At 33.3% G+C, this 27,787-nt stretch overlaps 3 protein-coding genes across 7 annotated transcripts in view; all 3 read left to right on the top strand.

Annotated features, from left to right (window-relative positions):
* The window catches only part of LOC148602992 (116 kDa U5 small nuclear ribonucleoprotein component-like), a 30,353-nt gene extending 10,992 nt beyond the window's left edge, over positions 1–19,361 (top strand). For all 5 annotated transcript variants that reach the window (XM_088553924.1, XM_088553927.1, XM_088553926.1 and 2 more), the window contains exons 7-25: positions 418–453; positions 1,305–1,395; positions 2,330–2,412; positions 3,282–3,448; positions 3,879–4,006; positions 4,485–4,548; positions 5,159–5,249; positions 6,205–6,468; positions 7,865–8,058; positions 8,482–8,593; positions 10,026–10,166; positions 11,291–11,384; positions 11,977–12,067; positions 12,970–13,183; positions 14,529–14,616; positions 15,163–15,281; positions 16,414–16,508; positions 17,279–17,540; positions 18,286–19,361. In XM_088553924.1, the coding sequence (XP_088410050.1) occupies positions 418–453; positions 1,305–1,395; positions 2,330–2,412; positions 3,282–3,448; positions 3,879–4,006; positions 4,485–4,548; positions 5,159–5,249; positions 6,205–6,468; positions 7,865–8,058; positions 8,482–8,593; positions 10,026–10,166; positions 11,291–11,384; positions 11,977–12,067; positions 12,970–13,183; positions 14,529–14,616; positions 15,163–15,281; positions 16,414–16,508; positions 17,279–17,540; positions 18,286–18,381 (2,430 nt within the window). In that variant the 3' untranslated portion in view covers positions 18,382–19,361. The remainder of the gene's footprint in view (positions 1–417; positions 454–1,304; positions 1,396–2,329; positions 2,413–3,281; positions 3,449–3,878; positions 4,007–4,484; positions 4,549–5,158; positions 5,250–6,204; positions 6,469–7,864; positions 8,059–8,481; positions 8,594–10,025; positions 10,167–11,290; positions 11,385–11,976; positions 12,068–12,969; positions 13,184–14,528; positions 14,617–15,162; positions 15,282–16,413; positions 16,509–17,278; positions 17,541–18,285) is intronic.
* A 1,433-nt stretch (positions 19,362–20,794) lies between these two features.
* On the top strand, positions 20,795–22,494 carry LOC148602991 (uncharacterized). Its single transcript, XM_088552739.1, has 3 exons — positions 20,795–21,254; positions 21,858–21,929; positions 22,239–22,494. Exons 1-3 carry the CDS (start codon positions 20,921–20,923, stop codon positions 22,409–22,411), a joined length of 579 nt encoding a protein of 192 aa, XP_088408865.1. The 5' UTR covers positions 20,795–20,920; the 3' UTR covers positions 22,412–22,494.
* Positions 22,495–25,129: 2,635 nt separating this feature from the next.
* On the top strand, positions 25,130–27,195 carry LOC148602990 (uncharacterized). The gene is made up of 3 exons (XM_088553200.1): positions 25,130–25,491; positions 26,490–26,561; positions 26,870–27,195. The coding sequence occupies exons 1-3, from the start codon at positions 25,218–25,220 to the stop codon at positions 27,055–27,057; spliced, it is 534 nt and encodes a 177-aa protein (XP_088409326.1). The 5' UTR covers positions 25,130–25,217; the 3' UTR covers positions 27,058–27,195.
* The last annotated feature ends 592 nt before the right edge of the window (positions 27,196–27,787 follow it).

The following is a 27,787-nucleotide window of genomic DNA, read 5'->3' as shown; positions in this document are numbered from 1 at the left end:
AATTTAGAGCCGTTATTAGTCCAGCCTCAAAATGATTTTTTTTGTTTTAAAAAAAAATTCCTTATGGTAAGGGCATTTATTAATTTTGCCAACTGTTTTATTCTATTCTGTCAGTAAGCAGTATGCATTTTCCTTGATTTCATGTTGTAACAATTTTTGTTCTAGGATACCCCCACTCGGCCAAGAATATTATCAATTTGTGATGTATAGCCTAATTAGAGTAATAACTTTTCTATGACTAAATTACAGGAAAGTTGGCTCAAGTCCTTTCATTAGTCAACATAGATTTACATATATATCTGTAAATGTACATGTACATGAAACAATGAAAAAATATTTGTTTGTCCATTTTCTTAAGTTATTGAATGCCCATTTTGTAAGGTTTTGTTTTTAATGGAATTTATTGTTTTATTTTAGCTTCGGTACACAGATATCCTTTTCACAGAACAAGAGGTAAAATAGTTTATCAATAATCAAGTTATGATTTACATATAAAGTTATACCTATGGAAACCTATCCCCTTTTCAACTGTAGAATTCTTCAGTGCAGCCCGGTGTTTACCAAGATTTACCCAGGTTTAAAATACTTTTAACCATGCAAAACCGTCCGAAAGTGATATTGGCAATGACATATAAACTTTATAGCATCTGGTAGGACCCCACGAGAAACTTATAATTGCAAAATTTTTTTTTTTCTAGAAAAATTAAAGATGGCGCAGATATGGCCGCCATTTTGTTTTAAGGAAATTCACTTGAAAAATGATAACTTTTCATGGTTGAGATATGCAAAAGAAGATCTAAGGTTTGGTATCAAGCCTATAATTGCCCTTTTCTAAACCAGTGTTTTTTAGCTAAATGTATTCAACTCTCTTAAACATAACATATATAGGTTCTAATAATGACCTTGGAAAAAAATATTTGACCTTTAATTTTGGAAACCTATCCCCTTTTGAACTGTAGAATTTTTCAGTTCAGACAGGTGTACCCAGATTTACCCAGATTTAAAATACATTTAATCAGATTTGAAGGGACTACAAAAAGTGTCTGGTTTAGGTACATCTTTTGGTTTTTTTATGGTTTGGTTAGACAAGGCTATTTCAAATAAGAATTCATGCTATTACAGTTTCTAATTGTACTGTTTTCCTTTAAGATTGCTATTTTTTTCAAAGTTTAACTTATGGATTTGTCATCTACCTTGTATTAATTGTCCTATAAAAGGTATATTATGGCCACTTTTCTTTTAGACTTGAGAAAAACTGTGTAAGTTCTTTTGAAAATAATTATTGTTATATCTATGTTTTTCAGAGAGGAGTTAGTATTAAATCCACACCAATCACTCTTGTGCTGCCTGACACAAGGAACAAGTCGTACCTCATCAATATGTTTGATACTCCAGGTAAAGAATTCAAGGAATTAAGTCATAATGTCATGAATACATGTACATTTGATACTCCAGGTAAAGAATTCAAGGAATTAAGTCATAATGTCATGAATACATGTACATTTGATACTCCAGGTAAAGAATTCAAGGAATAAGCCATAATGTCATGAATACATGTACGTTTGATACTCCAGGTAAAGTATTCAGGGAATAAGTCATAATGTCATGAATACATGTACGTTTGATACTCCAGGTAAAGTATTCAGGGAATAAGTCATAATGTCATGAATACATGTACATTTGATACTCCAGGTAAAGAATTCAAGGAATAAGTCATAATGTCATGAATACATGTACATTTGATACTCCAGGTAAAGAATTCAAGGAATAAGTTGTAATGTCAAGAATACATGTATGTTTGATACTCCATGTATGCATGTAATATGGTATATTTTAAGTTTGGAAATATATACAGTTGACAGAAGCTAAGTGTATTAATTGAGTATATTAATGTTGCTAAACATGTCAAATAAGGCCTGGCCTGGGTTTCAGAAAAATCTCAAATTTAGGATTTCCTCATATATTTTCTCAACTGAAATTTCAACCAATCAGATTGCTTGAAATTGGGTATTTTCTTAAATTGAGATTTATTATGAAACTGGGCCCTGGGTTGAAGGTTCAGTCAGAAGTCATCACTGATATCATGATGGGAAGGGTAGAGCCTGAAGTGATCCTATTGGTACTCATGTTTTTTTCAAAATCCATTTTTTTTCCATACTATAGTTCTTTAAACTTGCATTTTAACCAATCATATTGCTAAAATAAAAGAAATTGAGGGAAGAGTTGGAATTGGGAGTGGAAAAAACTGGTTTGAAATTTTTGTTATAAAGGAAAGCTTTGTTGGGTCGTTAATTTCTTTACGAATATTAAACATTATCTGCTGTTTTAGGTCATGTAAACTTCTCAGATGAAGTAACAGCAGCATTCAGACTCAGTGATGGAGCTGTTATATTTGTTGATGCTGCTGAAGGAGTGAGTATCTGGCTTAGTAGACAACATTATCAGTTTTCCCTTGTTCTTACTGTCTGATATTTTTTTATTATCTCGGGCTACTGTCCTGATACTTAAAAATATAAGCAATTTCCAATGACAACACTACGTCATTACAACTGTGATGTAGCGAACAAACAGTAATCTCATCTTAAGAATTAATTTTGGTTAAGATCCTTTTTTTTTTTTTGCTCATTTGCTTTTGTTACTTTGTATGTATGATTTTAGTTACTTTATGTTCTTTGTTGTGTATGTCTGTTTTCCATGTCTGGTCTTTGTCCCTGGATTACATTCTTTTGATTACTGCTATAACCTTGGTTCCCTCGATTACTCTTTTTGTATTTTTGGTGTCTAAATTTTTAGATGGCTGATATTTTGGGCAGAATTTTTTTTTTTCAATAGGAAATAAACTGTCGAAACAGCTAAAGGTTGTATACCATTAATTGTTTTATTGAAAATATATGAATTTTCTGTAAGATTTCTGCCTCTAAGGTAGTTCACCCATTTAATTAGATACATATTTATGTACAATTATGTTTATATCACATGAACAGATAGGTACATATAGGTTTTCTTTTGGATAGAATTGGTTCCTGATATGGTAAAGTTTAGATCTTCAGCATGCGAGTGCATGCAAAAGTGAGCATGTTTAAATCTAAATTTTGCCATAGAGGGTGTTTGTAAAGAAAATAGGTCTAATCTGGGACAAAGCTGAAAGAGAATTTGATTTTCTCATTAAATAAATGCAAAAACTAGTTTTTTTATACAATTTGTTACTTCAGATAGGTGATTTAATACCATTGTAAAAAAACTACTCTGAATTTACATTGTAGTTCAAACTTTTGTTGTAGGTTATGTTGAATACAGAACGTCTTATAAAGCATGCAGTACAGGAAAGACTACCAATTACAGTGTGTATCAATAAAGTGGATAGACTTATATTGGAGCTGAAGTTACCTCCAACAGATGCTTACTACAAACTCAGGCATATACTGGAAGAAATCAATAGTCTTATTAGGTATTGTCCCAATTTTATTTCTTAGTTTTGATGAGAGATTTTCAAGAAGTTACACCAACAAAATTGTATTTTTTACCACATTTTTTTCCTGCCTGGTTCTTACAGCAACTTGTACTGATATTAGAAAGTTCAGAGTTGAAGAAGTGTTTTGTTTTACCACTTTTCTCCTCCTCTTGGCTCTTGCAGAGACTGATATTTAATGATACAAGGAAACCACTCATAAAGTAAGTTATAATTATCTGCATTTTTTCCCAATCTCTGCCTTCATCAGAATTTGTAAATAAAGCCAGATAATAGTAACTTACAGGTGATTAAATAAATTTTTGAGGTCATGCCAAACACACAAAATCACAAATTAATACCCCACAAACAGCATTATTTTCACAATGTGATTTATGTATTCAAAAATAACTTTTAACCTCTGTTTCAGTGTCTATTCAGAAGAAGATGAAGGACAGACTGTATCCCCTGTGTTGGGCAATGTCTGTTTTGCCAGCTCTTACTACAGATTCTGTTTCACCCTGGGATCATTTGCTAAAATATACAGTGATACATATGGTATGTTGTACATACATGTATAATTTGTTATCAATACAAGAATTTAAGTTATTTATTACATTGCAGTTAAATCTCCCACTTTATTAAATATTAAAGCATAAGACAGTTGAATTTTTCATGAAATATTAGGAAGTTACACTTACATTCAAACATGATTTTCTTATGCTTTTTAAATCCAGAATTCACCGTTACAGTTGTTTTTTACTGTACGTTTACATTAAATTTCGACAATTTCTGCTTTTAGGGTTGGCTCGGTAAAACCATGTCTGTATGTTATATTTCAGTGTGTTTCAAATAAGCAACTGTCTTTGAGTAAAAGTTCACAAATTTAAAACATCAATAAAAAGTAAAACATGCAGTTGGTTATTTCAACACAAAATTACATATACTGGTAGAACAAATTATTATGTAATAAGTTTCCATTTCAGGGAATATTCATTGTTCAATAAAATTTAATTTTCACATTGGTATTTTTCAGGTGGAATCAATGAAAAGGAGTTTGCTAGAAGATTATGGGGTGATATTTATTTCAATAGTACAACGTAAGTAAAATAAATCTACTATGTTAGCAAACATACATTATGGATATTTTTGATCCGTCAACAAGTGCAATCTCCTGTGCAGAGGTTTTATTTGCTATTTCCATGCTTTAAACCACTGCCACATCCAGTGCTTAACATCACCTCTTTATACAAATAAACACAGTACTCCAGAAACAGCTTCAGGGATTTGTAATGGCAAGTGCTCATGCCCTGTTAATTTGTTCACACCCTGTAGAGCAGAGCCTATAAGCTAGCAGAGTGATACATAGTAAATCAGTAAGCGAATACAGGTCTGCGGAGAAGATTGCCATAAAGGCTAGACCAAATGAAACAAACACCATAACACAAGTTAAACTAAAAAACTCCATAGGCAACATGAATAAAACTTGAAAAAGTACTAAAGTCTGAGAAATACTTCACAGTTATGATGTCAACAGTTTTAAAGACTTTGATTGGAGTTACCATAGAGGTTAAGAATATTCTCAGGCTTGCATATTTTTAAATGTTTGTGGCACTCAGGCCTGGAATCGTCTAAATTTTGGCAAAATTTGAAACTGTTTTGCCAATTGATGCTAGAAAATTTAGTGAACAATATTTGTTTTACAAACAGGAGAAAGTTTACAAAGAAACCAGCCACTGGATCTTCTCCTAGAAGTTTTGTAGAGTTTGTTCTGGAACCTATGTATAAGTTATTTGCTCAGGTATGTGAAGAAATATTACAACACTTCAAAGTTATTACATGTACCAGTTTTTATCAACTTTTTTTTCATTATAATTAAATTCTCAATAATAAATCATAAGTATTTCTTGATACTTCTTAAAAATGTGTCATATACAACATGTATAAGATAGAGTGATGACTGGTGCTTGAGTCAGTATAATTGAGTGTGATGACACGACTTCCTGAGGACTATTGCTTCTTTGTGTTAGCATTCTAAAACTCAGGTTTAGCCATATGTTTTAACCTTCCCGCATTAGTTGGGGTTTCCCACAAATCGATGAAAAATTTTGAATCTCCCACATAAAAATGCTAAATAATTGCATTTTACTTTAAAAATTGCTTTTTATATGAAAATCTCCCTTATGAGACATTGTCGATGAGGAGAATCTTTCACATGGACCGTTCCAAAGGTTAACAGATATGTCAGACTTGTACAAAGTAGGGTCTGTTTGATTGGTTCACTATGTCAGACTTGTACAAAGCAGGGTCTGTTTGATTATTCACAGAAATATGTGCTATCAGAAATAAAAAACAAACCTTTGCTGCTGTTTAAAATTAACAAGGATTTCAAATGGTTCAAAATCTATTAAGATCTTTCATGCCAGAACAATGTAAGTAGACAAAATTGATGGGTTAGTGTGCTCATTTTTGAGATATAAACATTCGAAATTTTGGCCGGAAAAAGGTTTCTCTTGATTTTCCTAGGTCTTTCTGAGTAGGTTTTATTTATTAAAAAATACAGAAAAAATAACAAAAATTTCATAGAAACTTCTTCAATTACATTTTGAGGTGTGGGTCACTGGGGAAAAATATTAACACTATGAATGGATAAAACCAGAGTAGTTAGAAAATCTGACAAAAATGGCTGAACATGAGCAGCAAACATCCTTACATTACAATAAATCAATCAAATGACATTTTATTTGTCTTTTTAGGTTGTTGGTGATGTTGATGAATGTTTACCCAGAGTTTGTGATGAATTGGGAATCTCACTCACCAAAGAAGAAAAGAAATTGAACATTAGACCACTGATGCGACTGATTAGTCGACGATTCTTTGGTGATTTCACTGGTTTTGTTGATATGGTGGTAGACCATGTGAAATCTCCGGCAGCTAATGCTCAGATCAAGATAGAGCATGTATATACAGGTCCTAATGATTCAGATCTGGCTGAGTTAATGGTCCAATGTGACCCTGAGGTATGAAGTTATAATTGATTTACCAATCCTACCCTTTTCACTCTTTAAAGTATATTTGTTTCTTATGTAATTTACAGATACTCCAAGAATTGAATGCTTGTCAATTATTTTATCCCGAACAACAGCAAGAGGTAAAGTAACAACATGCATGTAAATTACCAGAATGATGTAAACATAGGGACAACTTGTCAATTATTTTATCCCGAACAACAGCAAGGGGTAAAGTAACAACATGCATGTAAAATACCAGAATGATGTAAACATGGTGATAAACTTGCGAATTGTTTCAATTCTAAAAAACTTAAATTTGAAAGTTTGTGAAAATGTACTGTCCACCAGAACTATCACTATGAAGCAAAGCATCTCTATGAAGTTGTTTGAATCATCTATAATGTAGGTTTAGTGGTCTGTTGTGTGTGTTAACTTGGTCACGGATTATCATTTGTTTGACTATGGTCTTCGTAGAACTTGATGTTAGAATGTTTTACATATTTTATATACCTGTTGCCTTTAATTATATGAAATAGACAGAAATGCTAGGATAGTCTGCGGTAAAAGCTTCAAGCTTGTTGCCTAAGATTAGTAAAACCTAGTTAGGCGTAGTGAAAAGTTTTTTAATCTATTAAGATACTTTATTTAGATTGGCTGCATGAGCAAATTAAGATTAAGAATCTTTTCACAAAAACTGCTAACTTACCTTATTTGGATACTCTGTTTCACCTTTGATACTGCAAGTGTATTAATTTTTGCAATTGCTAATAAAAATGATAAGCATTGTATAGTGTTGTTAATCCATTTAGCTGGTACTTTTTCTGGTTGTTTTCTGTCCACTGCAAAATAAATTAATTTGAGATAGATACTGTAATCTGATTGGTTAAAATAATTTTGTTATATCTCAATGGATAAAAAAATATTGACACGCCCTTATTCAGTTAAATTCAGAGCTACTTTTCTCATGTTTAAAGATAAAACTATGTTTTAAAATTAATTTATAAGAATTGGCAATAATAAAAATTTTGTCGATTGAAAAATAACATAATTTTTCCATGTGCATATTTTGTTTATTGCACTTTGCGCAATAAACAATATGCACATGGAAATTTTATGTTATTTTTCAATAGACAAAATTTTTATTATTGCCAATTCTTAAACAATTGGAAAATAGTATGTTACAGTATATCTTTTCAAAATGAGAATGTTGAAAAAAATGGACTATCTTTCCAGTGTTTTCAATAGGAGGAGCCACCAGGCAAATTTCACCATTTTACTTTTGATGAAAACACCTGTTAAAATTTTGATTTTGAAGTAGAACTTAAACAGAAAAAAGTCTGATTTCACCTGTTCATATCTTAATTTATCCTGTTGAAATAAAACTCATTGAAGTCCTTGTTTTCAGGGTCCTCTGATGGTTCACACAACCAAACTTTATCCAACACAAGATGCCACAAGTTTCCATGTGTTTGGTCGGGTTGTCAGTGGGACTTTACATTCAAACCAGGAAGTAAGAATCCTGGGAGAGAACTATTCATTACAAGATGAGGAAGATTCTAGATTTGGTCAAGTTGGTAGATTGTGGGTTACAGAAGCAAGGTTTGTTGTGTTGAAATTATAGTATTTTAAAGATGTCTTTAAGGAGGTAGACCTGGCATTAGAGACAACTCTTGAAATCAGTGATATGTTTGCATCATATTCAGATTAATCAAAGCCTATCGAGCTTTTTATTTGAAAAAGATTTAAATAAATCCAAGTTACTTTGATGCTTACACAAGATTTATGTAAAATGGTGAATACAAGCCTTCCTATGATTTGTCAGAGTTGTGTCCCTAACCCTAGGTATACCTCCTTAAATTTAAGTAGATCAAAACATGAAATTTGCTCTGATAATTAACAATTAATTTTAATATAGTGCCATATTATACTTATTGCATATTATTTTTTTTCTTACTTCATTAATTTATTGTTATAGAAGCTTATAGTATAACTTGAGTGAAATATTGTTTCTTTAATCTACAGATATAAAGTGGAAGTTAATAGAGTACCAGCTGGTAACTGGATCTTAATAGAAGGAATAGACCAGCCCATTGTTAAAACATCCACTATTACAGATGTCTCTAGTAATGAAGAGGTAGGCTTAATTTTTCCGCCTGTTTGAGGGAGGTAGATATTGTCATTGTGTGTTGGGTGGTCCCTCAACACTTTTTTGTAACAGTTTTCTCTGCAATTATTTGTTGCAGCCACATGAAGATGTATATATGTGGAGGTTTACTGTAAGAACCATTGAATTTGAATTTGAATTTAGACTGAAGCAACATCAATTTATTGTTTGACTTATTTGTTTATATTTTAATCATACAATTACTTTGGTTGGGAGCTTTACTCACAGGTTTTCTTTCAATACAACCGCAAAAAAATTGAGATCGTATTATGGTATGGCAGTGCCTATGTTGTCTGTGTTGTCGTTGGCTGTGTTTTTGTCCATAGACACTTGGTTTTCGTGTGATAACTTCAATATTTGACGGTTGATCTTTTATATAATGATATTTCAAACCACAAAAGGAACGTTGGTATTTATTTTGGGATTGTGGCTCCAATCATTTTTAGAATTTGGGGCCTAAGGCCAGTATTTCATAGGATGTAGTAACTCCAGTAAAACTATAGGGGTGTCTACTATCTTAGTAGGATATTAATCCACAATATTTTATACTACAATGGTCAGACTTGGATTTTTGGGTTGAGACTTAAACATTTTAGTCGTCTTAATATAGCTGAAATATTGCTGCTCGGACGTTAAATCTCAACAAACAAACGAACAATTAAACATTTTAGAAATTATTGACCAAAACTGGGGCCATAAACATACACTTTTCTGATTCCAAGACAACTTGACAATTAGTGAATGAATCTCTTTGAAATTGTCTTACAAGGTGCTATACTACCAAAGGAAGATTAGAATTGATTTTGGGGTTTGTGACTTAAACAAAGTAAGAATAAGGGACCAGAAACAAGTATTTTTTTTAATGATTTCTGGATGATAACTTGAGTAAAAGGGAATGGATTACTTTGAAATTTTACTGTCATACCCCAAAGGAAGGTTTGGATTGATTTTAGAGGATTTGACTGGAACCATTTAAGAATAAGGGGCCAAAAAAAATGACCACTGATTCTGGGCAAATTCTTATACTTTGTCAAATATCTAATCATAATCATAATTCATAACTGTGTCAAGTTTAAATGACAAGTCCATACATGCCCAATTTGATAGGGTTTGACCTTTGTGGTCATATCAAGCTGTGCTCTGTGAAGCATTTTATTGTTCATCGTTTAGACTCTGTTTTTATGGAGTAACAGATCTTATCATTTAGACAAACTATTGTATTGTTTACTAAGGTATTTTTTGTTGTATCGGCTTTGGTTCTTGTTAATTTCTGTGAAAATATTACGTTGACATCTCTCTTATTTAAATAAAGACAATTTCACTTCATTTTAAATTTGAATTTTAGTTTGATATATAATATTTATGTGAACAAGTATATGTAATAATTTAAATTTCATTTCAGATTTATATATTCAGACCCCTGAAGTTCAACACTAACTCAGTGATAAAGATTGCTGTAGAGCCTGTCAATCCATCAGAACTCCCAAAAATGTTGGATGGTTTACGTAAAGTCAATAAGAGTTATCCTCTCCTGAACACAAAGGTACAAAACAAGCCATTAATTGAAACTACTACTGGCTGGGCAAAATTTATCATTGGTTCTCGGACCAAATTTTACAGACTGGGCAAAATTTATCATTGGTTCTCAGACCAAATTTTACAGGTTAGGCAAAATTTATTATTGGTTCTCAGACCAAATTGTAGAGGCTGGGCAAAATTTATCATTGGTTTGCAGACCAAATTTTATAGGCTGGGCAAAATTTATCATTGGTCTTAGACCAAATTGTATAGGCTGGGCAAAATTTGTCATTGGTTCTCAGACCAAATTGTATAGGCTGGGCAAAATATATCATTGGTTCTCAGACCAAATTTTATAGGCTGGGCAAAATTTATCATTGGTTCTAAGACCAAATTGTATACAATTAATAAAATTCAGATTCTTTCACCTTTTCATTGAAGAATTCTTTTAAGTTATTGTTTATAGCTAAGCTGAAGGCATTTATTGACATTTTTACATATCATGGCTAATTAGTTACTTGAAAATAATTGCAAGTACTAGTAATGTTTAAAAACATCAGAGGTGTTTCTTTGACAGGTTGTCTCTAGTTGGTACAGAGTATCAATGGAAATTTTGCAGTACTGATTGTATTTCTGATAGAAAAGTTTATGGCTTCTGTGAAAATACTTTAATTTGTAGATACCAGTTTCGTGGATTCGGGAAAAAACATATTCATGGATTCTTGAATTCACATGTATATACATCGATGGAAATCTCTCCTTTTCATTGGGAACCAAATGTTGTGGTTTGGCCTACCCATGAAAAGCACGAAAATTCGTACCTAATGAACAATAGTACTTTCACAGTATTAGTCAGTATTACTTGTGTAATGCATTAGAGTAAAAAAAATTGAAATGGTTTCCAGATTTAAGGAAACAGATCTGAATTACATACATGTATTAAAAACATGCACAGCTTAAACTTGATTTGATATTGTGAAAGAAAGTGAAATGTAGAAGCATGATAAATGAAGATATTAAACTCAAAAACTTGCTGATAATGTCTACTCAAGATAGTCCTGTAAAGGCTGCCTGTATTTCAAAGGCCACTATTTCCCTCAACCCATCGTATTATAACAGTACTACATTTGTATCATTTTCATGCTTCAGGTAGAAGAATCAGGAGAACACATTGTTTTAGGGACAGGCGAACTTTACCTTGACTGTGTTATGCATGATCTCAGGAAAATGTACTCTGAAATTGGTGAGTTATTTCTTTCTAGCTGGTTGGGATTTTCTTTTTCGAATTTTGAAATGTGAGTTAAATTACCAGATATACATAAACTTTTTTAAGGAATAGAAAATTTTGTACTTTGGTTAATTTACTTACTTTCTTGTATGGCCACCAGAAATTTACTTTGGGACCAAAAAATCTGTTCTTCATAAAAATTATGGAAATATTCAACCAAGACTCATTTCGAAAAATAGCAAATCTACCTACCCATCTTAATTTTGAATACTATTAAGGTATTAATTTTTGCAATATACTTATTTTCACTATTTTCAGAAAACCCTGAAAAAAAATACCCACAGAATTGATTTTTAACACTATATAATGCTAATAATTTTTTAAACTGTGAACATGTTCACTTGACAGAAATGCAAAAAATAGCATCCTTGAAAATGAATAGGTTTCCAGATATAAGGCTCTGAAATACAAATTATTTTTAAGGCATAAGGCAAATACAAGACTGCTGCATTTTGACCCTTTCTTATGTTACATGTAATCAATAAGTTTATGATGTACTCTGCTGATGTTTTTACATGTATATTAATGTTTGTTTTGTTTATTTCAGATATCAAGGTAGCTGATCCTGTTGTTTCTTTTTGTGAAACAGTTGTAGAAACTTCATCTCTAAAGTGTTTTGCAGAAACACCAAATAAGAGGTGGGTTTTAATCAAGATTAAAGATCAATTTGTACCAGGAGAAAATGAAAGCATTGAACTTTGAATGGAAGCATATACTGGTTTTTTTTATATCAATTACCAGTTCATGCCTTTTTAGTTACTGCTAAACATTAGGAATGGCCCCGTGCAGGTCCATGTGTTAAAAGAATAGGCCTGCAGCAGCGCTAAGCTTGTAAAAGGCAACTAAATAGTGCTCAGAATCCTAGCAGGGGGCTAGGGCGCTTTGCCCACAGAGCAACTGGGATGTGTGCCCCAGATGGTTGAATGGGGTACCCCTGGCGTGTTACATGCTGGGGTTGTCAGGCTATAATACGGAAAACCTGACCGCAAACCATAGTGGTGCACCGTGTTGGGAAAGATGCCACGTTCCTCACATGTTAAAGATCCCTACTGTGGTATTCTCCCGGAGTAAGAACCATAGGGCTCCACCACAGGAGGCTAAATTGCCCTGACCCTACCCACCTGTCCCTATTTCCAGTGGCAATCAAAATTTGTCAACCTCATTGTCCTTGTGTCCCATCTCTTTTTCATTTCATCATCATTTCATGTTCATTTTATCATCAATTTCATGTTCATCGTCTGAATATAGCTGAAATATTGCTGCTCGGACGTTAAACCCCAACAAACAAACCATTAGGGATGAAAATTTCATCACATTTTCATAGTTGAATTTATTAAAGACAAAACTCGATAGATCTTCTCAATTCAACAAATACAATTGCAGGCATTTTTTTCTGATACTAGCTTCTGTAGGTATTGAGTGCAGAAGGTCAATTCCAGACTGAGTCTCTGCTTCTCCATCTGGCACACTGCATTTGAGCCTGACCAAAAAATATACACACAAGTTAAAAGTATAATTCTATATAATATTTTTTTGGCAGAAACAAACTGACTATGATTGCTGAACCACTTGAGAAAGGTCTGGCGGAGGATATTGAAAATGAAGTAGTACAAATCACTTGGCCAAGGAAAAGGCTTGGAGAATTCTTTCAGACCAAATATGACTGGGATTTGTTGGCTGCCAGATCTATTTGGGCTTTTGGCCCAGATGCTACAGGTCCTAATATTCTCGTAGATGATACACTGCCATCTGAGGTATGATATATATTATGTTAAAAATGTTATATTTCTAATGAAGGTATGACTGTTATATTTTTTTGGTCTATGATGAAGTAACCTCAGTCATATTGTGCACACTAAATAACCTGCATAGCAGGTTATTTTTAAGTGTGCACTACAGGCATTGAGATCATTTCAAATAGACCGTAAAAATATAACAATCATTTCTTATAATTTGATTTAAGTATCAAAATTTAAATAGTAAATCATCATAATAAAATTGATGACGGCACAGCCACATACCAACTTTGGTGTATGAGATGATGGACAAGATTTTTTATCCTATCGGAAAGCATGTTACATATGTAATAAAATTATTGATTTATGTATAGTGCTTCAGTTTTAAAAGCCCTTGTAATGTGCCTGGCTCAATTTGTGATTCAGTAAAATAAAGATGATACAGAGTTGCTTAACCTTACTATATTAGCAAAAGGTAAACAATTTTTAAAGCCATCTTGTGTCATTACGATTGTTTTAAGATTCCTTATGATTTTGCAAAATTTTTCTGATTTCTGTCATGTTTTCAGTTCCATTCAGTCTTTTTTATTTAAATAGTTGTACAAACGGTCATTTCCACTTTTAAGAAACTCGTAAAAAACAATGTCAAATTTAGTTGTGAAGAAAATTGTGATGCCTCAGCTAAGAAAAAGCTGACCCAATGGTCTTTTTGACGATTACCATTTATGATCTGATTTATTTGTGTCCATAAACCAGCTTTTTGTGACAAAAAATGATCCTTATGATTTTTTATCTCAAATTACTATTTTTTTAAGGTGAGTCTTACTATTTTCACCAGAAAGGGGTAGGCAAGTCTGATGTTAGCTTATTCTCTGTTCTTTTAATGTATGAGACAATAGATTAGTTTTGGCGATATTAGAAATAATGACCATACAAAATGTGACCTGCTTGTCCTGGCTACAAGTAACACCTGCAACAAGTTTGTTTTAACATACGTGTACCTGAAACAAGGCTAATAGATTTTGCAAAATACATGTATAAGTAATATCTTAACTGACAAAATCCAAATAATAGATATATGGAATAATTTCTTAGTTTACTGTAACATGTACACGTGTTCAGTGAAACTTGTATAAACAAAACCCTGAATAAATAAAAAAAAATCATCTGTATTGGTTTCAAAGGATTTTTACCTGTGTATACCATACATTTTCCTAAACCAAACAATTTATTCCGTCTTTAATGGGTTAAGTTTATACATGTTTCACTGTATATGTAACAAAAGAAAGAAGCATACTTTCTAAACAATGGACTAGCATGTATACATGTGATACATAATGAACCAAATAATACCTTTCTGCAGGTTGACAAGAGTTTACTAGGAGCAGTAAAAGACAGTATTGTACAGGGATTCCAGTGGGCAACCAGAGAAGGACCTCTCTGTGATGAACGTAAGATATTCATTTAACGGCTCTATTGGCATTTGAAAGTAGGTAGTAGGCGTTGGTTTTTCACACGTTTTTTTATGAGGACTAATTACATTTGATACTAATAGTGAAGAAACTCAAATTGCATACCCATGATCTTTCTGATTTCATCAGATATTTCAGATTGACAGGTCTTTTAAAATCAGTATGATTTTTAAATCAGGTGATGCCTGATTTTTTTTTTGGGAGTTCGTATTGCTAGTGCTTTAGTTTTTTTCTTGTGACCTCTGTTTCCCTTATTTTTTAGATTTTATTTGTAATCTTTTATATTTGGTTCGCTACATTGTGTATGTAGATCATCTCTGTTTCATGTGTTCACATTTAGGCCATGTTTTTTTTGATTTTTACAGATTTATATCATCCCACTGCTGATGCTTCAGTATTTTTTTTGCTGATATTCTAACAATTTTTGTTTTTAAGCTTCCATCAATATTATTAAAATCTTGGTTTGGCCAGCAATTCTGTTTCTTTATTATTGTTTTAAAACTGTTAAATTTTCTCGCTTTAAAGCCATCAGAAATGTGAAGTTTAAGATCCTAGATGCTGTGATAGCTCAGGAACCTATACACAGAGGTGGAGGACAGATTATTCCTACAGCTCGTAGAGTAGCATACTCAGCATTCTTAATGGTAAGTATATGTATATGACTTAAATCTTTCTTTGTGTAGATTCTCTTAGGGCTGTTTCATTGAAAGATATGAGGGCTTTTCCAGGAAAAATGTATATGGAGGTTAGACAGCATCTTTTAAAAATTGTGGTGGAGTATAAAAAATGTGCTTTCCAACCCTCCTATACACCTTTTCCTAGAAAAGCACTGAGGTATTCAGGGAAAACACTTTTTCACCAGGGGAGCCACCCATAGAAGTTTTGATGTTTTGTATTAAACTTTATATTTTGTCAAAAGACCTGAACACCCAACCATATACAAAGAATAAAAGTGGCTTCCCCCGTTCCTTAAATGTTTTACTGGAACAGCCCTTACAACTTTATGGTTAAATACTTTACCAATGATTTTCATCACCGAATCATTTTTTTTTCATTAAATACATATATGGCACTTCTTACACATCACTGACTCCGAAAGGAAAGGAAAAAATTTTAGGAAATAAAAATTTTAATTACCTTTTGAATGGTTATAGAAAAAAATGAACATTAAATTGACTTAAGTAGCTGTCTTGGTAAGAGTCATGCAAAATCTGAAAAATGTGATACACCCCAAAAAGGGCTACATATTTTTATTTTGATAATTAAGTTTTATGGTTCTATGAAAATCCAGTAGATTGTATAGTATTTGAGCGCCATTTACAGAGTTATCTCCCTTAATTTTGAATTCTACAGTGCATTCTGTACAATTTTTATCGCTTATGAGCATGGGTTATATGAAAAACCAGATGTTAATTTCTGTTTACTAAAGCTTTTTAAACAAGATATCAAAACTAAAAATATGTAGGCTTTCCAACCATGTATCACATTTTGCATGATTCTTAGCTGGAGTGCTACTTAATACCTGTTTTATTTCTTACCATCCCACTATAGATCTTTGTTACTGTAAAAGTTTGGGGCCATAAGGAATTCAAACTTCTGTTTTAGTCCTGTTACCTTGCCTAGGTTTTGGCCCTTTTATGACCTTTAACCTCGAATGAAGGAATCATTTTAATTTACATGGGTTATGGGTCTGTTTAATTTTGAACTTTAGTTTTCAGGCTACTTTTATATAGTTTGTAGAAGTTATGACCTTTTTGTAACCTCCTTTGTTTTTAGGCTACCCCAAGAATGATGGAACCATACTACTTTGTAGAAGTTATGGCCCCTGCTGATTGTGTTTCAGCTGTTTATACAGTACTGGCAAGAAGGAGGTATGACCATAACACTTCAACCTTTTACTTACATGTAATACTTAGAAAGTTTTCAAGTCGTACATATATACATGTACATAAAATTACTATTGTGTTGAGGTGACAATATTCATGGTGTTCATTTTAAGGATGATACACACTTCCATTCAAAATAATAGTTTTCTAATCAGGTCCTCAATTAGTGAAAAAAAATGACAAGCCATAAATATCAAGACCCTGGAATAATAGAACAGTGATTTTTATACCCTGACACATAAAGTGGTGAGGTATTATACCCTCAGGAAATAAGTGTCCACCCATCTGCCCCCACCCCCCCCCTCATGGTTTCTATAATAATTTGATAATGGAACTTTTTACAGTTGTTTAGAACAATAAAATACAGGTTAAGATCAATTTTCGGCAAAATCCAAATTGTGTTTTTTTTAAGTTTGAACATTTTGCCATCCAGCTATTGTCACTATTATTTGGTGCAGTGTCACGTAATGATCCATTAATGCCCTATTGTTGTGAGTGAAGGCTGTCATCTTTATCACATATCCCCTATTACATACCCCATATTGTACCCCTTTGTTACTTCTCATGTTTTATTGTTGTGTTTAAAATATGCATGATAAAATTGAGAATAAACCTTACCCATAAATGTAAGTTCCATTTCATAGGATATTAAATTGACTGTACTGAAGCAGTGTCACTGAATTTCTTTAAGCTGCTTTGTGCTTAAGTATTGACTTCGTTAACTAACTACATTAAGTTTTTTGTTTAATTTACAGAGGTCATGTTACCCAGGATGCACCAGTACCAGGATCTCCATTGTATACAATCAAAGCGTTCATTCCTGCCATTGATTCTTTTGGTTTCGAGACAGATCTGAGAACACACACCCTTGGTCAGGCCTTCTGTCTGTCCGTGTTTCACCATTGGCAGATCGTCCCTGGAGATCCACTTGACAAGAGTATCATCATTCGACCACTGGAACCACAACCGGCCACACATTTAGCCAGAGAATTCATGATCAAGTCCAGAAGGAGAAAGGTAAAATAAAAGATACTCTTACAAACATTTACACTATCAGATTAAGAACCAGTCCATTAAAATTCACACTGCTGAGTGATAGAGGTGATCCATGGTGCGGAAAAAATCCACTGAAAAAAACATTTCGATCTACATACATCATGTTTGTTCAAGACTAGACTCCTTAATTTATACAGATATGTATTTTTGAGAAAACCATACATTCATCTCCCACATAAAAGTACCAATATTATGTACAATCTTTGCAATTTTTATTTCCTAAGTGCAACATTTAAGTGACTTGATGATGTGGTCTGTAACATTTTCTGAATTATGCGGCTTCTTTTTATTTGTTTATTTACATACATATCAACTTTAAAAAAAATTACGAACTTTTTTTGGATGAAATTCTTAAACTGAATTATGGACTAAATTGAATAATTTAGTCATATATGATCTTGAGCCATACATGTTACAAATAAAATAAATGATTAGTATTGTAAGGGGAGATAATCTGTATTCTAAAGGCTTGAGTTTGCACTTAGTGCTTTTTCTGTAAAGTTATTCAGTGAATTAAGTATTTGTGTGAGTACAGATTTTGTGATTTTTAACAACGTTTTGGTCAGTGTTCATATATGTAATATATGTAGGAAGATACCTTATATTTTTCAATATTATCCAATTTTTCGTTTTAGAGACATTGAAAAAAAGGGGGAGAGGCTTTTTTTTAGCTACTGTGTATCAAAACTTAATTTGTGTATTTCAGGGTTTAAGTGAGGATGTCAGCATCAACAAATTCTTCGACGACCCTATGTTGTTAGAGTTGGCCAAACAGGATGTGATGCAGAATTATCCAATGTGAGAAAAACAGTTCATAGATTTGCAAACATAAATGGACCAAATTATTGTAATATTATTTTGACTTGTGAAGAGTGAAATCTATTTCTATTGTACTGAGTCGCAATGAATGGAGTAGATGCTAGTTTTTTGGCAAAAAAAAAACACTACATCAATTTTACATTTTACCCTGACTGAACTAGGTCGGGCAATTTAAAGGTTGACCATAATCACATGACGTTTATCAACAACCTTTCAAGTCCTGATAATATACATATGTAAGATATCTATTTATAGGGTATCAAGGTCAAATCACAATCTACAATTTCTGCATAGTGTTGTACATGCATCAAGTCTCCTTTCTGAATTAAGATATTCATGAATTAAACATTACCTAGTACTACAAAACAAAACAAAAATGTAATTTTTACATTGGCCATAGGCAGAAAAATTACAAGGCTGTTTCTTTTTGTTTTACATTGGTATGGTGATGAAAATAGGTAACGAGGTACCCTTAGCATAAACGAATGAGGGCAAGAAACCAAGAATTATTTTGGTTGGTCCAAAATAATTTGGAAATTAAAGTAAAAGAATTTCTTTAGTGCTGAAGTATGAATTGAAAAATTTTGAATAAGTGATGTTTATTGCATTATGTAAAATAAATTAATATTCATAAAAGATCATGTAACAGAAGTTTGTTATTGTATGAAAGAAATCTTATTTCATGATCATTGAAGATTTTTATAGAATCTGTGCCCAGTTTCATAAAAAATCTCAAATTGAGATTTTCCTCAAATCCTTCCTCAACTCAAGTTTTGGACAAATCAGATCACTTGAAATTGAAGATTTGAGGAAAAATTAAGGATGTATGGAAATTCTCAACTTGTGATTTTTTATGAAACTGGGCTCTGGTATTTTGTTGTTGTAGATATACCTGCTTGTTTACACCCATCATCCTACATATATGTATGAAAGTGTCATTTTAAAATACAAAGATATACTTAGTTGTTTTGTTTTATTGTGCGAGTGTTTACTGCTTTCAGGATAACAAAATTTCTGTTTTCAAAAGTAAAACAGATGTTCAGAAAAAAATGGGGAATGTTGTAAAAAAGGTAGTTTTTTCACATCCAGCAAAATTATGTTTTATGTCGAACACCTGACAAGTGAAAATTAGTGTTATTGTTCTGACTTGCTACATGCATCTTCACTGGAATAAGTAAAAGTTCTTGTATGGGTGGTATATTGGAATCACCTTGTCTGTCCTTCATTCCCTCTGTCCATCCGAATTTTGTGGCAATTTTCTCGACCCCCCAGTGATGGATAGATTTCAAATTTGGAGTGGTTTCATATAATTAGGTCATATGCTGTAAGCAACTTTGGGTGCTAACCAATATCGACTTTTTGTTTTGTGGTGATTTTTCTCTATATTGAATGATAGAGAAAATTTTCCTCACAAAAATTTCAGCTCCCAATGTATGGGTTGATTTCAAATTTGTTGTGTGACTTCATAGATTGGGTATATATGGTCATTTTGGTTGCCCTCCCAATACCAACTTTCAGTACTAGTGGGGATGTGCTTAGCACACAATACGTGCAACTTAACGTTTTTCTTCAGGAAAAATACTGGGACATTCTAGACTTACTGGTCTTTTGGCCATTTTGGCCATCATTACTGAAGTTCACTTCCATGTAATTTGTCGTTTTTTAATGACAGTGCGGTTGCATTTATTTTGAAATCGCCCTTCTTGACTGAACCACTCGGCAGCAAGAGTGAGTTGCAAAAAGTGATTAATAGTTCGTCAAACGTCAGTGTCTTAAAATTTCCTTGTTTGCATAAACTGTCAGAAAGCTTCTTCCTTCGTGTGTGCTATTAGCGTATCTCTGAGTTCGCTGGAAAGACAGTCGTATAAATCAACAACTCCCCCCACTGTAATTTTAACAAAGGAAATGCTATTTGTTACCATAGTACTTCGCACAGAATTCATGATACTTTGCGAACACTTTCCCACAAAACCTAAATAAATACAAAAAATGAAGCCGCGTTGTGAAATTTAATTGCATGCTGAACCTGCGTAAACCAAACACCTGCCAAAACAAGACAAAATGCCCAGTCTGAGAAGGTAACGATTTTGATCTGTTCCATTGTAATGCAAACCAGTATCCAAGCTTTCACCAGTTAGTCAAGACTAAATACACTCCCTGTGTCAGTTATCCTGTTTTTGTGCCTTTTCAATGTGTACTAACAACGCATAGAAGCAAAGAAACACAAGCAAGATAAAATCTAATCAGCAAGGAGACTGGTCTTACAGAGCCACCAGGCATGCGACAATGTGGTGTCATATGCAGACTGTCAACCGCAAAGATTAAATCAGCGACATAAACTGCAAGGATTACCTGACAGCAATAAAACTGAGCACAAACAAAAGCAAAGGACTTTCACATCAGTTTGTATTATTCCAGCGCTGAAAACTGCACTTAGTTCATGAAGTATGCGAACTGAAAAAAAAAATAAAACAGACGACGCCACGTGATCATTTCCCCCTTAAACGTTGGTAACGTCATAGATGGACTATATTTATGTAGTTGGCAACGTAGCAGTGCAGTTTCTAATTGTGCTTCACAAGATGGGAGCTGCTTTTCGGAAATGCAATTGTGGTGGATGCTTTAGACGCGAGAATCGAGTTATCCCAATGCCGAACGGATTAGAAAGTGGGATGATGACTGAAGAAGATAGACAACATGAAGAAATTGTAAATGAGCTCCAATCTTTAGGGTTAATACGGACGAAACCAGGCGGCTCGACCTTCAATATAGTCGGCGTAGCCCCAGGGAGAAGACCACCAAACAGGCTACCTGTATTACCAGCCATACCTGTTGCTCCAAAGGACACAAAAAAAGGTGAAAATATTAAAAGAACCATTATCAATTGGGGAAGCATTATTTGTTTGTGGAATTTAATTACCTTCAACATCAAAACAAAGCTTTATTTGTGAAAATTCATTTTATTCGTCCTGAAAATAAACTTTTTGGGACTATCTCGATAACATCATAAAACACACACGACTTGAACATGGAAAGACCCCACAAGTCGTATATCTAAGACTATAGACTACACAGCCAAATGTGCCACATAATATGTTAATTATATGGTGTTCAGTTCATATGATAATCATATGATACTCATATGGTAATCATACGATACTCATATGATAATTTACATTTGATGGTCAAATGATCATATGTTAAATTTGGCTTGGAATCATATGATAATCCTATGTTTGTGAAAAAAACATATGGTTACCATATAATAATCAGTCTATAGACAATGTTAACATGGACAATTCATATGATAATCATACATTTATGTTATAAAATAATATGATTTTTCATATGTGCACCCAGTTCGGCTGTGTACAGCGCACTCGACCTCTACATGAAAGGTCCCACAAGTAGTATACTTAAGATTACAGACTACTTAATTCAAAACAATCACAATTTCAGAGACTCATTACACCAAGGCAGAGCTGAGGATGATGGTTGAGATACGGAGACAGGGTATCTTAGAGGATAAAGGTAAGTTCTTTTAGTTTTTTTATTTTGGGTAAACGATGACCACTAAACTTGATTCTAAAGCTTAAAAGAATCAAATCGTTAAACATAATAACTCTTTGTAGATGTGAACGTAAATGGCTTTCTTAATAGTCCTGATTTAACATAAATGGAACAAACATTATTCAATTTCGAGAATTGCACGACAAATCACTTCGATTACAATCACAATTTGTGTGACAACTGAAATTATCAGCGAAACTAAGTATAGTTTTCCACGGGACTGCATTCCATCTAAATAAACATTTAAAAATAATGTATTTCATTTTAAAGGAAAAATGGGCCGAGAATATGATGAAAGAAGGAAATCGGTAATGAAAAGAAGGGAAGAGAAAATTTTGAAGAAGATAAGAAAGACTGAAGCTAAACTAAGAAGAGAGGAAATGAAAGTAAATGAAATGAAGAAAAACACTGCATGCAAGAATGCAGTAGAAAAAGCGCCATAAAAAGACCACTTTATAGCGATGTCAAGTTATTATGAAATAATTATCTTGTTCTTATTTTTTTAATAAACTTTTCTTAGAAACAATTTGATATCCAATTAAAGCCATATAAAACACAAGAGGGTACTTTTTGTGATTTCTGAAAGAGGGTGTCCATGGAAGACCAAGACAGATGATGGCGCATGCCAAATTATGTTTGAACAAAATCGTTCATGAGAGATTTCTTTAAAAATAAATATTTATTTTTTTATTTTTTTGCAAAGCTAAGAATGAAACGAATTAGGAATAAAACTCTTGGCAGCAGCGTCGGTACGCCGGATCTTGACACTTTGAAAAGGAGGGGTACAAGCCGAGGTTCCTCAGAAAAAGGGGGTATTAGAATAGCTAGTATTTCCATTTTTTTTGCCAATTTTACGCATAAAATGAAAAATTTTCCAATAAAATAGGGGATTCCAACCCTCCTACACCCCCTCCGCATCCGCCCCGCCACTGCTTTGATCTGTGCATACTTTAGTTGATTGGTTATACATCTTCGAACGTGTATTCTGAGCCATCCATTTTTGAAACAGAGAAAAATCCCTGTTATCTCTGGCATCATAATAAGTGCAAAAACAAAAAACAAAACAAAACAAAACAAAAATGGCAGGATCGACTTTTTTTTTCTGCGCCACGTACACTCATAATATAGGACCAATCTGGTTCTCTTAATAACGAGGGAAGGAAGCCGATAACACACAAAACTGCAAACTGAACATTACTCCATCAGTGCCAGAGGATGTCTGGCAAGCTATTTTCTGACTTATTGTGCCATCCTAACGGAATTCAAACCGCTTACATTGTAGGAGTAACTGAATATGCATATTCGACATACCGTAATTGTTTACAAAAATATAATACAACACCAACAAATAAAATAAAAACAATAGCAAAACAACAACAACCCGTATGCTCCAGATTATGGAGTAGCTTCCTTATGTGTCTTAAAAAAATAACGCGTGCAGTCCAATAGGAGGGTTTAAAAAACACGACAATTATTGTGATTATATAAGAAATGCTCTTCAAAATCGTACAACTTGTAAATTTGTAAGTCAACCTAGAATAGCTGTTCAGGGGTATGTGACGCGGAGATAGTCAGCATTATCATTATTTAAGGAGGTCCTTAAATATTTATGGAGGTCCATAATCCAATTTCGGGAGCTCCAATACTTCTGTACCTCCACAATTTGTGTTTAGGACATTAATTCTGAATTATATCAGGACTTTCACAAATCATTGTTTTATTTCAAGAGCTCCTCAAATATTTCTGGGTGTCCTAAAATCGACAGGGGCATATCCAGATGTTTTGATAAGGTGTGCTTCATGCTTTTATTTGCCAATTTTACATTTATTTTGCATTTTACATACATTAATCTCCCACATTAATCAACCAAATTAAGAACGATTACTCTTGAAAAGTACCAATACCATGTACAATCTTTGCAATTTTTATTTCCAAAGTGCAACATTCAAATGACCGATGATGTGGTCTGTATCAGTTTCTGAATTCTATGATAACTTTTTATTTGTTCATTTTCCATAGCAACATAAAAAATGACTTACTTTTTTAAAAATGAAATTCATAAACTGAATGATGGGCTAAATTTAATAATTTAGTCATGTATAATCTTGAGCCATACATGTTACAAATAAAAAAAAAGATTAGTTTTGTTAGGGGAGATAATTCCACTAACTTGAATTCAAAAGGCACGAGTTTCCACATTGTGCTTTGTTTAGTAAAGTTTTTCAGTGAATTAAGTAGCACTCCAACTAAGAATCATGCAAAATGTGATTCATTGTTTGAATTAAGCCTACGTATTTTTGTTTTTGATATATTTTTTTTAAATGCCTAAGTAAACAGACGACAACTTGTGGCTTATCATATAACCCGTGTTCATAAGAGATATAAATTATAAAAAATGTATTGTAGAATTCAAAATTAAGAAAAATAACTCGGTAAACGACACTAAAATACAATAGAAACCTTTGGATTTTCAATGTGGATTATCTCCTAAGAGCAGACAGATTGGAATGAATAATTATGCATTTGCATGCTTCTTTCAAAGACTGCTACTAAAGTATTTCTGAATACAAATTTTGGAGTTTTTAACAATTTTTTGTACAATGTTCATATGTGTCATATAGGAAGTTGATATAGTACACTTCCCTATAAAACTGAAGCCGTGCAATTTAATTGCATGCTGAACCTGTGTAAACCAAACACCTGCCAAAACAGGACAAAATGCCCAGTCTGAAAAGGTAACGATTTTGACATGTTCCATTGTAGTGCAAACCAGTGTCCAAACTTTCATCAGTTAGTCAAGACTTTGAATATACTCCCTAAGTCAGTTAACTTGTTTTTGTGCCGTTTCAATGTGTACTAACAACACATAGAATGAAAGAAACACAATCGAGATAAAACTTAATCAGCAAGGAGACTGACTAGTCTTACAGATTCTTCAAACATGCGACCATGTGGCGTCATATGCAGACTGTAAACCGCAAAGATATTAAATCAGCGACATAAACTGCAAGGGTTACCTGACAACAATTAAACTGAGCACAAACAAAAGCAAAGGACTTTCACAGCAGTTTGTATTATTCCAGCGTTGAAATATATACTTAGTTCATGAAGTATGCGAACTGAAAAAAAAATAAAACAGACGACGCCACGTGATCATTTCCCCGGCCTTAAATGTCAGTAACGTCATAGACGGATTATATTACTGTAGTTGGCAACGTAGCAGTGCAGTTCCTGATTGTGCTTCACAAAATGGGAGCTGCTTTTCGGAAATGCAATTGTGGTGGATGCTTTAGACGCGAGAATCGAGTTATCCCAATGCCGAACGGATTAGAAAGTGGGATGATGACTGAAGAAGATAGACAACATGAAGAAATTGTAAATGAGCTCCAATCTTTAGGGTTAATACGGACGAAACCAGGCGGCTCGACCTTCAATATAGTCGGCGTAGCCCCAGGGAGAAGACCACCAAACAGGCTACCTGTATTACCAGCCATACCTGTTGCTCCAAAGGACACAAAAGAAGGTGAAAATATTAAAAGAACCATTATCAATTGGGGAAGCATTATTTGTTTGTGGAATTTAATTACCTTCAACATCAAAACAAAGCTTTATTTGTGAAAATTCATTTTATTCGTCCTGAAAATAAACTTTTGTTGACTATTTCGAGAATGTCATACAACACACTCGACTTGAATATGAAAGACCCCACAAGTCGTATATCAAAGACTACAAACTACATTGCCAAATATGCCACATAATATGTTAATTATATGATACTCAATTCATATGATAATTATATGATTCTCATGTGATAATTTACAATATGATGGTCATATGATTGTCATATAGCCCGTGCGAGTCCGGATGTAAAAAAAAATAGGCCCGCAGCAACGCTAAACCTGTCGTAAAAGGCGTTTGAATAGTGCTCAGAACCCTGTCCGGGGGCTAGGGCGCTCTGCCTACAGAGCAACTGGGTTGTGTGCCCCAGATGGGGGAATGGGGTACTCCTGGCATATTACATGCTGGGGTCGTCAGGCCATAATACGAAAACCCCGACCGCAAACTGGAGTACAAACCATTGGGCTTCGCCACAGGATGCTAAATGACCTTTACCACCTCTCACTATTTCCACTGACAATAAAAATTTGTCGACCCCCATTATCCTTGAGTCCCATCCCATTTTTCATTTCATCATCATTTCATGTTCATCGCCTGAATATAGCTGAAATATTGCTGCTCGGGCGTTAAACCCCCAACAATCAATCAATGTGTTAAATTTGGCATGGAATCATATGATAATCCCATGTATGTGAAAAACATACAGTTACCATATAATAATTAACTAGTTTATAGACAATTGAAAAATGGCCCGATTCATATGATAATCATATTGCAAACCATATGATTTTTATATATGACACTTTTGGTTGTGTACAGCACACCCGACTCTAACGTGGAAGATTTCACGATTTGTATACTTAAGACTGCAGACTATTTAATTCAAAACAATCACATTTTCAGAGACCAATTATACCAAGGCAGAGCTGAGGATGATGGTTGAGATACGGAGACAAGGTATCTTAGAGGATAAAGGTAAGTTCTCTGTTGCTTTGCGTAAACAATTAAATCTTTGAATTTAATCGCATTTTTTATATATGTTTAGATATGAACATAAAAGAACTAACTTGATAGTATTGATTTAACATACACGTAACAACCATTCTTGTCCTGATTTAACATACTATTTAGTACCTGTAGCAAGCAATCTTTAATTTCGAGAATTTCGCGACAAATCAAAGTGATTACAAACACATTTTGTATGTTACCAGAAATTATCAGCGAAATTGAGTACAGTCTTCTACGAGACTGAATACCATCTAAATAAACATTTTATTTTAAAGGAAAAATGGGCCGTGAATATAATGAAAGAAGGAAATCGGTCATGAAAAGAAGGGAAGAGAAAATTTTGAAGAAGATAAGAAAGACTGAAGCGAAACTTAGAAGAGAAGAAGTGAAAGTAAATGAAATGAAGAAAAACACTGCAAGCAAGAATGCAGTAGAAAAAAGCCATAAAAAGACCACTTTATAGCGATGTCAAGTTATTATGAAATAATTGTCTTGTTCTTATATTTTTTTAATAAACTTTTTTTGGAAAAATTTGATATCCAATGATAGCCATATAAAACAAAGGAGGGTACTTTTTATCATTTCTGAAAAATGTTGTTCATAGAAGACCAAAGCAGAAGATGGCGCATGCCAAATTATGTTTGAAAAATATCGTTCATTATAGATTTCTATAATGTTTGTTTATAATTCATTGCAAGGTAAGAATAAAATGAATTAGGAAAAACAGCTATTTGCAGGGCCGGCGCGCCGTTTCCAGACACTTTTAAAAGGAGTGGTACCAGCCTCAGAAAAAAGGATGTGCTTGGCCATAATTTAACATTTTTTTGCCAATTTTATAATGAGTGAAACAAAAAATAAAAAGAAAAAAAAGAAATGGTAAACGGTCGGCGTTCCAATGGGAACAAATTGTGCTCCTCTACTTGCTGCTGACCTATTCCTTCACTCGTATGAGGCTGACTTTATAGCTGATCTGATCCGAAAGAAAGAATATTGTTTAGTTACATCCTTTAATCTCAGTTTCCGCTATATAGATGACGTATTGCCTTTAAACAATCCTAGTTTCGGGGATACATGCTAAAGAACTTGAGGTAAAGGATACTACATACACCATAAAGTCAGCATCGTATCTTGACCTACACTTAGTAATCGATGTTAAAGGAAAACTATTGGCCAAACTTTACGACAAACGTGAT

The sequence above is a fragment of the Perna viridis genome, chromosome 11, assembly GCF_037379345.1.
Source record: "Perna viridis isolate PV_CMFRI_1.1 ecotype Kerala chromosome 11, ASM3737934v1, whole genome shotgun sequence".
Taxonomy (NCBI): domain Eukaryota; kingdom Metazoa; phylum Mollusca; class Bivalvia; order Mytilida; family Mytilidae; genus Perna; species Perna viridis.
This window is presented reverse-complemented; position numbering and strand designations above follow the sequence as displayed.